The following is a 12,520-nucleotide window of genomic DNA, read 5'->3' on the forward strand; positions in this document are numbered from 1 at the left end:
AGTGGCTTCAACGAAGATTAATGAACCATGTTGAGGGGTTGCCATGCTTGGGTGCAGGTGGAATTGAGTTTATTTATAGCTAAAGTTACAGCAGTGGCAGACCACCAGCACTGGGTTGGCTGGGCTGACCTTCTCAGCTGGCTGTGAAACATGCGAAGATTTGAACCGAGTTTACAATCATATCTTAATATTTTTCAGCTTCAATTATGAATACATATTCGACAACACGCAGAGATTAAGAAAATGCCTTTATTTTTTTTCTTACACATTTTTCCCAGAAAAAAAGCAAATTTTAAAGCACAAAGTTTTACTTTGTGTATACACCTCTATCAGGACTAAAAAAATTGTACCGTTCGCACATTGTGCTAAGACTGGAAAGTCTATATGACCGTCCGGGTCTCTTGTTGTACACAACCAAAGTAAACATTTTATTGCATAAATTATGTTGACTTAATGGCAATTATTTAAGCAGACAGTGAGTCGAAAGTAATACTAAAATGACAAAATAGAACGATGTGTAGTTATTACACATTGAATAATAAAAGCAGTTTTCTTAATTGCGAACCTCATATCAGGGAAAAGAAAAAAAGCCAAAAAAGACATGATGATGACTTATCTATAGAATTTGTGCTTTTATCTGTAGATCAAGACATTGAACATTTCTACAAAAATATTGGAAATAAGAGACCAAACCGACACAGCGCACACACACTTGAAAAAAAAGGAAAATAAATTCCGTGGGAGTGGACAGCTTTTTGTCAATATCAGAAGAGCAAGTTTGATGAAACTGCACAAGGTGTGCTCATTAAAGGCACAGTCACCTGGACTGGTTTTCTAAAGATTATGAAATTCTTGAAAGGTTTTGCACAAAAATATATACCGGTACATTTAAATATTCTCTACTATGCTACTGATGATTTTTTTTGCTACTACTATAATGATGAAAAAAACTGTATGAAATGGGGAAAAAAACAAAAACACACCATGGAATACTGGAATACACCAACATGAAAGGGAACTTCAAATTATTTTCCATTTTCCATTTGCCCATCAGTTAGTCCAGGATCATTGATCAATGACAAAATGAATGTCATGTTACCATTTCCGCAAACAAAAAATTCCCTTTGAAAAATGCAGTACTTAAAAAAAAGCCAGATATTTTTTGTCACATTTTCCAGACAAAAAAAATCATGAACATATATTTTGAGTCGTGGCATAATGTCGCTCAAACTTTAATTGGGTTAATAGGACTGTTGTCTCCATTTCCTGTCAACAATTTGTATCTTATCCTACAAAGTCATGTTGAGCATGTTGTTTAGTATTCTGCCCCTTCTGTAATTGACCACCCCATACAGTTCATTTTGTTAACATTAAAACCTGTCCGAAATGGAGCCGATGGTTATTATGTGGCTACAGGAATCATCGTGTTAAGATCCATGGCTCAAATGGACTTAATGTTGCAAGTTAAAGGGGGCCAAGACATTTTACTGGACACAATATGATGCACAAAGGTCAAGATCAGTGTGCTAACCACTTCACTACAAGGCTGTCCTGTGTGAAATATTAGACAATACAAATTAATAATTAGTAATTTTCCCCTCAATATTGCATAAGTGTCAACAAACCAGATATGGTCAAATATTAGGAATGTCTCCTAATATTCGACCATATCTGTTGTTTTTCAGACAGACTGGTACTGATATCCATGTAAAATGAAATTTTCAATGTTTTATGATGTATGCTCAATAGACCTCTTCAAAATTGACCTTATTCTTCAAACATATGGAAACTGATATTATTCCCATCCTCCAATGTCTAAATTAGGTAAATATACCAGTTATTGCGATCTTGGACCTTGGGTATGCCTGCCTCAAGAGCCATGTAATTTTATTGTTGACATTTTTCAAAAACGCTGCAAAATTTGGGATATTATGACGTTTTTGTACAGGTTTCTCTATGAACATTTTTTTAAACTGTACTTCAAAACAGTTTAACACTTGGTTACTCAATTCAAAATTGGAATGTTGAATTGTGAAGCCAGAACAATTTGAAGATTGTCTAACCTCTCATTAAAAATGTTGAAAACAGACCCATGGGGTGGAAAACCCCTTTCATAGAAATATGATAGATAAAATATTTTGATTGCCTCATTAAATGTAATGAACAATATGTTGACAGTGATGTCACCAAAGATTAGTATAAACAGCTCCTGTGCATCCACTTTGCATGAGAAAAAAATGATAATAACAGAAATCTGCAGAGTTGGCCAAACTTAATTTCTGCTTAATCGTCAGTTATTGATCATTTTGACAGGTAAAGATCATTTGCATCCGTTTATACAATCGTGCAAATGCTCCAGTGTTTTCGTTTCCCTTGACTCCTATTTAAAGCTCATGAAGTTTGATTGATTAGGAAAAACAAAACTGTGCACTTTAATGATAGGTCTATATAGGGATTATTATAAGAGTGTATTTTTCTCTAAAAGAGCTCAACTCGTGCTTCTTACCATGTATCTCTATTCGTAACCAAACGCACTTGCAAATAGGTGATGATACAAATAAATGCCTTTGCATTCGTGGAAGCATTTTCTTAATGGTGTCACGTGCTAGTTGACAGCTGGGGCGGGGCCGCTGCTCCCGACCTCCGCCAGCTGCTGTCAATCCCATAATCACCTACACTGGGACATTTAAACGAGTTGCTGTCACTTCTACAGTGCTGGATGATACGACGTCTCGCGCCTCGCCCGTATCTTGGACTTCTGCCAGTACGAGTAGTCGCTTCACCCAAGGTGTTTGTTGGCCGCGATCGCGTAAATCCGCTGTTTGTCGGGATTGCATGCTTTTGCACCCCCGTGTGCCTTTTTATTTTTCCAGCTTGTTAGGCTGGACGGCCCACGCCCGGCTACTCGCTGTGCTCCTTTTGTGGTTTATTTCGTCACGCTTATCCCCGGGTCCGTGGTATTATCAGACCCGCGCCTTTTGTTATAATAAATTCTCTGCCAGCCCCTACGTCTCTGCCACCTGCTTAGGGATCCAACCCCTTCATTAACATTAACAACAAGAACGACAAGTCGCTGTGCCCGTGCTTGAACTATCAGGACTGAACGAAATAACACTAAAGAATAAATAACTGCTCCCGTTAATCGACTCGGCCTTCGCGGCCCTCCAGGCCGCGAACGTTTTTACGAGACTGGACCTCCAGAGCGCTTACCATCTCATTCGGGTTAGGGATGGGGACGAGTGGAAAACCGCGTTCAAGACGCCACTGGGACACTTCGAGTACTTGGTGATGCCATTCGGCTTAACCAATGCATCCGCAGTGTTCCAGAATCTTGTCAATGATGTGTTGAAGGACTTTCTCAACGTTTTCTGTTTCATGTACCAGGATGGCATTTTAATTTTTTCTGAATCCCTCGAGGCACATCGCCAGCACGTCCGGCACGCCCGGCTGGTTCTGCAGCAGAACCGACTCTACATCAAAGCCGAGAAGTGCGAGTTCCACACCACGTCCCGATCCTTTCTGGGGTTCGTCGTGGAGCGGGGCAGATCCGAGCTGACCCCACCAAGACCGAAGCGGTGGTAGAATGGCCTACACCTACCTCTCGCAAACTACAGCGATTCCTGGGGTTCACCAATTTCTACCTGCGTTTCATCCGCAATTACAGCCGGAAGGCCCTCCCTCTCACTCAACTAACCTCCACCAAGACCCCGTTTAGGTGGACGGAAGAGGCCGACGCTGCGTTCCGTCTGCTTAAACGGGCATTCACCAACCCTCCAGTCCTCCGTCACCCCGACCTCAACGCCACCTTCGTCGTGGAGGTGGACGCCTCGGATTCGGGAGTGGGAGCGGTACTCTCCCAGCGTTCCCCAGTCGACCACAAGCTCCACCCTTGCGCCTTCTTCTCCCGCCGCCTCAGCCCCGCGTAGGCCAATTACAACTTGGGCAGCCGGGAGCTGTTCGCCGTCGTGTGGCCTCTACAGGAGTGGAGGCACTGGCTCGAGGGGGCGAAAGAGCCGTTCACCAAACATAAGAACTTGGCGGTCATCCGGTCCGCCAAGAGGCTGAACTCACGCTTGGTACAGTGCACGCACTTGCTAACCCGGTTTTCCTTTACCCTCACATACTGCCCAGGGACTAAGAACACAAAGCCCGACGCCCTCTCACGGATCCACGAACTGGCGCGGAGAGAAGATCATGTGGAACCCATCCTGCCCGGCCGTCAGATCGTGGGGGAATTCCAGTGGGAGGTAGAACGGAAGGTCCAGGAGGCGTTACGAGGTACCCCGGCTCCCGATAACTGTCCTACAGGAAGACTGTTCGTGCCTCCGGAGTTGCGCTCGGACGTGCTGCAGTGTGGGCATGCCTCCAAGGTGGCTTGTCACCCCGGGGTGAGCCACACCGCGCACGTCGTCGCCCAGCGGTCCTGGTGGCCGCGGCTCCGCAACGACGTGACGGACTTTGTGAAGGCCTGTCAGTCATGCGCCTGCGGCAAGGTTTCCCACCAACGGTCCCTCCGCGCCCTTCGTCCCACATATCGCTGGACTTCATCACTGGCCTGCCCCCATCCCGTGGTAAGACGGTGATCCTCACTGTAATGGACCGGTTTTCCAAATCGGCCCACTACGTGCCGTTGACCAAGTTGCCGTCCGCCATCGAGACGGCGACACTATTGGTCAACCACGTCGTCCGTCTCCACGGGATCCCTACGGACATCGTGTCGGACCGGGGCCCCAAGTTTGTGTCCCGGGTCTGGAAGCGGTTCTGCAGGGCCAAGGGCGCTTCGGCCGAAAAATAGGGAGACAGGGGATTGGAGAGGGGGGAGTCATTGTCGACATATCATTTTATAGGAGCGGGCATCAGATTTTGCATTCCAGAAGATCTTCTGCAGGAAGCAATCTTAGTTCTACGTTTCACCAAGGTCTACGAAAATCGGGATGGATACAGTGTATCATAGCTCACGGTGTAAGAAAAACTATGTTGAGGCCATCTGTTAAACTTCACAGGAAGTCCACTATTTTGACTGAAGTCCACTATTTTGAAGAATACGTCTGTGTAAGCTCTCAGTCGTACAGGAGTGGTCCATCGATGAGAAGGTTTCTTCAGCAGTCATCTGTACAAAAGTGAAGGTTTCGGACGTTTCGCCTCCTATCCAAGAGGCTTCGTCAGCGAACTAAAGTCTGACTGGTCGTATCGGCCCCATTTATATATCCCTAATGTCCAGACATGGTGGCGCCGGACACAGCTATGATAGGTCCCTACTCTCAGGTTGGAGGGGGCAGGGGACCCCTCCCTGTGGCCCCACTGATAGTTCCTACATTCCTGACTAACGACTGGCCAATTACCCCCACTCCCCCCGGTATCACCTCATCAGCATAACGACCCTCGTCAGCATTGCGAAAGTTGCCTAACCTGTTTTGCCTAAGCAGGCTATTGTATGAACGATCCAAATTGAACCTCACCCCACCAGACCGGTTTAATGAAGGATTTTGTTGTTTTATAAGAATCGCTTCTTTTACCCCCCTTTCAAACCATCTATGTTCTTTCGCTAAGATTTTAACCTCATTGTCGTCAAATGAGTGGTTGCTAGCTTTTACGTGCAAATGTACTGCCGATTGAGGCCCACTAGTATTATCCCTGCGATGTTGATAAAGTCTTTTTTTGAGAATTTGTTGAGTCTCCCCAATGTACTGCTCTTTACAATTTTCATTCTTACAATGTATGGAATAAACTACATTACTTTGTTTTTCATTTGGTAGCCTATCTTTTGGATGCACTAACTTTTGCCTTAACGTGTTTATCGGTTTGAAATAAGTAGGAATTTTATGTTGCCAAAGGACTCTTTGTAATTTTTCAGAAACTCCTGCAATGTACGGTACTGCTACTCCTCTCCTTTTTGAATCTTGAGAATAATTGTTATTTGTTGTTGTTAATTGTTATAATATTTTGAAGAATGTGTCACCATTTTTTGGGGACTCATAATTTTAAAAACTCAGATTTTAATCCAATCATCTTTGTGTTTCATCTATGTTGCGCTGTTTACAATGAAAAATCACGTTTTTGAGGGTCTAAACCAGGGTGAACGAATACTCAAAATGTTGCACATACATAACCTAAAAAAAAAAAAAAAAACCTAAAAAAAAAACATTTCTATTTCAGAGCATTATTGTCCTATTTATCAGTACCCAAATGTGCCAATATGTACCTCCGTGTGTGTGAACCTCAACTTTGCCATGGTTGTGTGGGCCCTTTACAACTACAGTACTCACAGTTCTGTTTAAATTGTGGAAATGGGGAATTTTAATGCATACTCTGTGATAAGCCTTTTATGTTTAAATATATATTCTATTATTTACAGTGACGTCCATGTAGGATGAAATATAAAAATACATATAATACTGGTGAATGATTGTTGTAATGGTCTCACCATTGAAAGTGATTTAAAATTGGGAGTTGACAACAAATGCATGCAAACAGAAACTAAGTCTGTGCATAATTACAAACACTAGCTCCTGATAAGAAGGCGTGCTACAATTGATGCTGCAGAGAACACAACACCCGTAACAGAGACCACACGCTCTAATGTTGAAAGCTGCAGCTACTTTAGCATCCTTGGGATTTCGAAAGCGCTTGACGCTGCGATGCAAACCGAGTGAGGCACACCCGATAAGCTTAGTCTTCGCATTCAGTTAACCCACAGGCCACAATGGATTTGGAAGTCTAGTTGTGCTTAGCACGATTCCCTTTCAAGTAGCTTTTCCAGCGCTTTACCACATCCTTGAAGATGGGAGAATTGTCTATAGATGCCAGCAGCTGGAGCTGGTTAATGTGCGTGGTGTGATAGTCCCAGCGAGCCAAGTTGGGCGCAGTGCCCAACATGAAGTGGCGCAGGTCATAGATGCTTCCTGACCCAGTGTCATAGAGCGGGAGCATGGCCTTCAGCGACTCCATGCCGCGGCTGAACAGCCGCCCGGCCTCCTTGCCCAGCTTCTCTCCAGCCGTCTCGCTCAAATCGTAGAGTCCCAACAGCGAGTAGATGAAGCCGTTAAGGACAAAGGAACTAGGTGATGTGGGATACTCTTCATACCAGTCATATTTGTTCAGAAATACTGCTTTAACCCCGTGCTGCGCTGATGGCACCTTATAGGGTTCAATTGCCTTCAGAGCAGCATTGAGGTAAGCGTGGTCCTTAGTGAGGATGTAGGCTCTAACGAGGGTGGACATGGCCTGGCCTTGGGCCATTGCAGAGTACCAGCCGGGGTCTAGTGCCCGGAAGCCATCACCCAATTTACGTATGACCATGATGGGCCACCCGCCATGTTCGTCTTGGTTGCGCATTAGCCAGTCGCTGGCGGCAAAGAAAGCGGCCATGTGGGCAGTGGTGGAGAGAGTGATGTTGTCGATGAATCCCCGTCCTAGCAACAGTAATCGTACAACTCGCTTGGGCATGACCTAAGGGAGACCACAGGTAAGAGCAAAATCATTTAAAAGACAAAAATACTCAATACCTGGTCGTTAAGTTGATACATGTTTGTGTGTCAATAGATTCAAAAGGTAAGTCGTAGAGGTGCCACTGTCTTCACATAAAGTGCAAACATATTTTCTAATTATCACCACTGCAGCTTCCTGTTATTGCGATAATCACGTGATAATGTCAGTGCAACATTGTGCAGCATCAGCTGGACACCAACCTTAGTGGCTTTGACTGCCTTAGTGTTTGACAAACCGATGCCTTTCCTCAGATCTGTGATCAGGTCACGTGTCAGGGTGCTCCAAGTGGTTCGTGGCCCGATGCCGTAGGTGATTTCACGATCTTTGAAGGCGATGAGTTGCGTATTGGTCACATAGTGGATCGTGAAGGCCGATCCTTTATCGGTTGTGTCGAGGATTACAGACAAGCTGCCGTTGGAGGTGAACTTAATGTCCAAACTGAGGATGAAGTCTTTGGTATTATCTAGTAGGATGGACACTGCATCCAAAGACTCTGTGGCGAGAGAGCGAGAGGGGGTGGGAGGGGAAGACGGGAGTGTCCAACGTGTTTAAATGCAGGAGAGGCTGAGAAATTCATATTTTTTCTTACCAGCCAGCCGGACTAGTTACCTTACAATGTTACTATCCAATCAGAAAATCAACTAGCCAAAATGTGTCTGATCTTAGGAAGTTTATCCTTGTGTAAAAATGGCACAGAAGATGACAATTGTTCATAGCTAATATGCATTTTATTGTATTTCAAGAGTATTTTGATCGTGTTCAATAACAAAAATGAGAATAATTCAGAGCACCAAAATAAAATAAAAAAATACTCGGGACATTGAAAAACTTGGCAAATAAGTATTAAAAAAAAAAAAAATTGAGCATTAGAATTAAGTCAGCAGAATTCTATATTTGCAAAGGAGGGGTCCTGCCAACTTCATGTTATCATGCCATCTAACTCACACTGCCACACAAAATCCTTGAAAGGCCGTGCGCATGCTTTGCATTTCCATGACATGTTCTAAATATGACCATAAGCCTGTCAAATGTTACCTTGTTAAGCGTTTGGATCAGGGTCAAGCTATTTCAAGACACATGTGACAGATGCATGACTGCATGCTGCTCTCAACGATAGCAGAAGGAAAGGACGAATACAGAGAAATCCTGGGTAAAGTACAAAATAATGTGGCGATGCAGTCATTTTTGTCGTCAATTTGTAGCTTGATTTAGTCTGTCCAGAGATGAAATTTTTCAAATTTTCATGAAAGCTCCTGTGGAACTTGACCCTCACACTCGATACACTGCCTTTCTCTACTGCCCGTGTTTTAGCACGCAAAGGTACGCACGCACGCGACTTTTGGTTTCAATCAGCACCAACGCAAGTAAAGTTACAGATCAATGAAGCTTTGAACTACGGCAACAGCTAAAATAGCAGAGATGACATGATGCTCAAGGTCAGATGGACGTTTTTATGCTAATCTGTGTGTTTTTGTCCAATTTGTGCTTTCAGTAGTGTAGCCACATTGAGGCACCAACACTGGTAAAAGTAACAGCCCTCGCTTGGCATTCTCATGGTCTCGCCATATCTCAGAGAGTTCGCAATTTCAGCGAGAACGAAGCCAGAAAGGGTGTACGTGTGCACACAACAGGCAGATTAGTCAATGAACAAGAACGATCAATCGCAGTTAGTTGCGGGTTTTTATGTGTTCTAAATTTCCTTTGATTTCTTTTCGTCTTACTGTTCCCATTTTAATGTTCTCACCAACATGAAAATGTGGATCAGTTTTCTTTGTGCTGAATATAAACATTTACTGAAACAACAATTTTGATTTTCTTATATTAAAGACTTTTTTACCACTTGGAGTAGTTATTCACACTGCACAGCTGTATATGTGTGTGTGTGCGTGTGCTTTAAATGTATTTACTTATTTTCTGGAATTTACAGGAACGTCCACTTTCATCTCTGGTCTCTTGTCAGGAATGTCTCTGTTCAAGTACAATCATTTCAGTATAGGTTTTGTGAATTCATTACTATCCCTTGAAGTGCCCACAGTTCTCAGAATAATCCTCTCTTTTGCTGTGCTACTTATTCTACACAACCAAAGGAGTTCCAAAATACTTACAAAAATAACTTTAAAGTTGGTGAGGTGAAAGGAATAAGAAAAAGCCAAAAGGAGGATAAGTAATGGCATGATGGGCCATAAAGGACACTGCAGGCAGTCAGACACAAGTGAAAATCTCACAGAAAAAAAAAGGCATCTGACAACCACACAGACAGAGGACAAGATGAGGGCCACAGACACAAAGGGAGTAATCAAGAGGAGAAATGAAGGAGAGAGACAGTCTGGCAGGAGCCTCTGGATGACGACGACTCTTTAACGCACTCCAATCCATTAATTAAGATAATGCAGAGAGTAAATGGATTTGGACTCTGTCCGCTTGATTACCTTGCCATCAACAAAGGATGGGTAAAGAATAAAGATGAGATTTAACCTTGACTATTCCCTTCCTTATATGCGGGTGTCTGACAGAAGGCGAGTACGATGTCATGTAGTTACACGACAGTATGTGTGCTCCAAATTCAGCCGAGTGGCTCACCACGTTCACAAAGATGTCTCTTTTTTACTAATTCTTGCTAGCTTGTGGATTTAATGAAAGCATTATGAGATTTAGAGAATGATCATAGCTTCTTGACTTGTCCATTCAACCAATCACATGGCAATCTAATGTGCTCAGAACCACATAGTGGGTTGATGACAGGGGACGGACAATTGATCCACTCAGGCAATTAGAGATGGTGCTCAACACTTGCACCCAAGAAACAGTAAGAGGAAAAAAAGAAAGCAGAAGTACACAGTGGAAGAAATGATGCATTGCATGCAAGGATGGTGTCAGTAAGATTGTTACTTACAATGAATGCTTTGGAAAAAAGACAGAAACGTGGATGCAAATGAGTAAACAGTAGTCCATGGTAGCCGGAAATTTGTAGCTAGACAAGAGAAATAAATGGAGGATGAAGCGTTCTGAGAAGACTCAAAAGAAATGATGAAGGCGCCAAGGCAAGAAAGCGATGATTGGAAGTTGAGTCGCATAGTAAGGTGAGCAAGGATAGCAGAGGGAGGAAAAGAAAGTGTATAGCTTGGCAAGTGCAAAGAAATTGTTGATGATAAGAGCCTGAAAGTGGGAGGATGAGAAGGAGGAAAATTACAGTTGAGACAGTAGATTGGTCGAGGACAAACACAGAGGAAGAACAGCAGGTGCTCTGGACAATCATGACAGCTCACACACTAAGCTTTGGGTGGAAGAAGTTCAATTATATAGTCATTTCCTTTTACCATAGCTTGAACACGCCACTTTATACACACAAGTATAGAATTCATTTATCACACATATGCACACATGTAAAAAGTGGGTAAACGGTCGATGTTTCCATATTTTTTAAGTGTGCTGACATTTTGAACAGCAGCTATGAGGTCATATTAGGTGCTCTGTACTCGGGAGTCACATGTGAAATGTTGAATGTTACGAGCTGCGCAGTCGTTGCCACATTCTTTGTTGCTAAAAATAGCGCCATTATCACAGGGAAGACACAAATCATTGCTCAATCTCATTTGTACGCGCACATGCACACGCACACCAAGGTCTCTAAAATTTCCAAAATAAAGTGAGTTTTTTGGCTATACGATGATAGTACAATATTTTGAAGGGCACAGCATTGTTTGAAGATAGCTGTGTTTGAAATGCTATAGAACTGCTTTAGAATCGTAATGTATTGCCTGTATTTGTAGTTTAAAGTATGGTAATCTGGTTGGAACTATAAACGAAGGCAATTATAATCACTTTCAGTAGAGCCATAGACATTGATCTATGGTTCAATTGTTTTCCTTGAGGTAACTAACTAAGGATGGAATACACCCTTAAAGGACAACCGACATTTGTTTCCTAACTGACATCAGAAAAACGTTTAAGAGCATCTAAAATACCCAAAACACGCAGGCTGATATTTTTAGTCAAATGCAAAACACCAATAAAAATGACTTTAAGTGTGCTCAAACTGCAAACAAAATTGAGCTGCGAATTGGGCATTTTCAGAAAGTCCCACCCCCAGTTCGTGATGTCACGCCGAGACATCTTGCCGAGACATCTTGCCTTGCGCGAGAATCAAAACAATGGCTTCAGATTAGGAGAAAATGCTTTCTTGTTACTCATCCAGTTATGAATATGATTCAAATAGTTCTGAAGAGGAAAGCATAATCGATTAAATCGATTAAAGAAGTTCTTCCGGGTCATTTTGAGGCATCAGGAATGATGTGTAACACCAAAGAAAATGTAGAAGATGGTGCCGAAGCTCCGTTGAAAAAGGGCTGATTTGTCTGCTGGGAATTTGTGTCAGCGAATATCAAATAGTTGTCTTGGTGCAACACACAATGATTCACCATTGCGTTATTTATGCGTTTTCCTTCTAATTTTGCCATCAACACGGATCAACACGAAGTTTTCAGACCAAACAAAGTACTGCAAAATGCATTGTGTGTCGCTTTCTCGGTCAGGGGCGTTCCCTCCGCGACGTGACGTCAGGAATCGTCACCAACTCAAAAACAAGACTTCCTGAATATTCAGTGCAAGTCTTAAAACGTAAAATATAGCTATATGCGGTGGAATCTTTGTAAAATACGCTCAGTAGAAGTCATTTGAAATGATTTTACAAATTATGGAAACAACTTGTCCAGAGGCGTCGGTTGTCCTTTAAGCAACTTTTTAATGTCTTAACGATTTTATTTGACAAAATGAAATATGTATAGACAAAGGTAACTGAAAATGTTCTAGCTTGCTTGTCCATTTCCAGTAAAAATATCAAGAAAGCAGTCAGTACAAATAGGAGAACACTGAAAACATTGTCATTTCTGGACTGCAAATAATTCTGCCTGAATTTTGCCTTAACTCGTTAAAGGGACAGTGGGTAGAAATTTTAGATTTTTCAAAGAGCGTTCACTTTAAAACCCCACTTTGGCGCAAGACTTTGCAGTGGCAGACTTAACATAATTCACAA

The 12,520-nt window shown here is 42.8% G+C and overlaps 1 protein-coding gene across 1 annotated transcript in view; it reads right to left on the reverse strand.

Annotated features, from left to right (window-relative positions):
• Window positions 1-235: 235 nt before the first annotated feature.
• The window catches only part of glceb (glucuronic acid epimerase b), a 32,716-nt gene continuing 20,431 nt past the window's right edge, over window positions 236-12,520 (reverse strand). Inside the window, exons 4-5 of the mRNA XM_088992070.1 lie at window positions 7,689-7,981; window positions 236-7,449 (exon numbers count right to left, since the gene is read on the reverse strand). Coding sequence (XP_088848196.1) covers window positions 6,718-7,449; window positions 7,689-7,981 — 1,025 coding nt within the window. The 3' untranslated portion in view covers window positions 236-6,717. The remainder of the gene's footprint in view (window positions 7,450-7,688; window positions 7,982-12,520) is intronic.

Source organism: Hippocampus bargibanti, linkage group LG03, assembly GCF_051943395.1.
Source record: "Hippocampus bargibanti isolate YZ-2025 linkage group LG03, ASM5194339v1, whole genome shotgun sequence".
Classification (NCBI taxonomy): Eukaryota; Metazoa; Chordata; class Actinopteri; order Syngnathiformes; family Syngnathidae; genus Hippocampus; species Hippocampus bargibanti.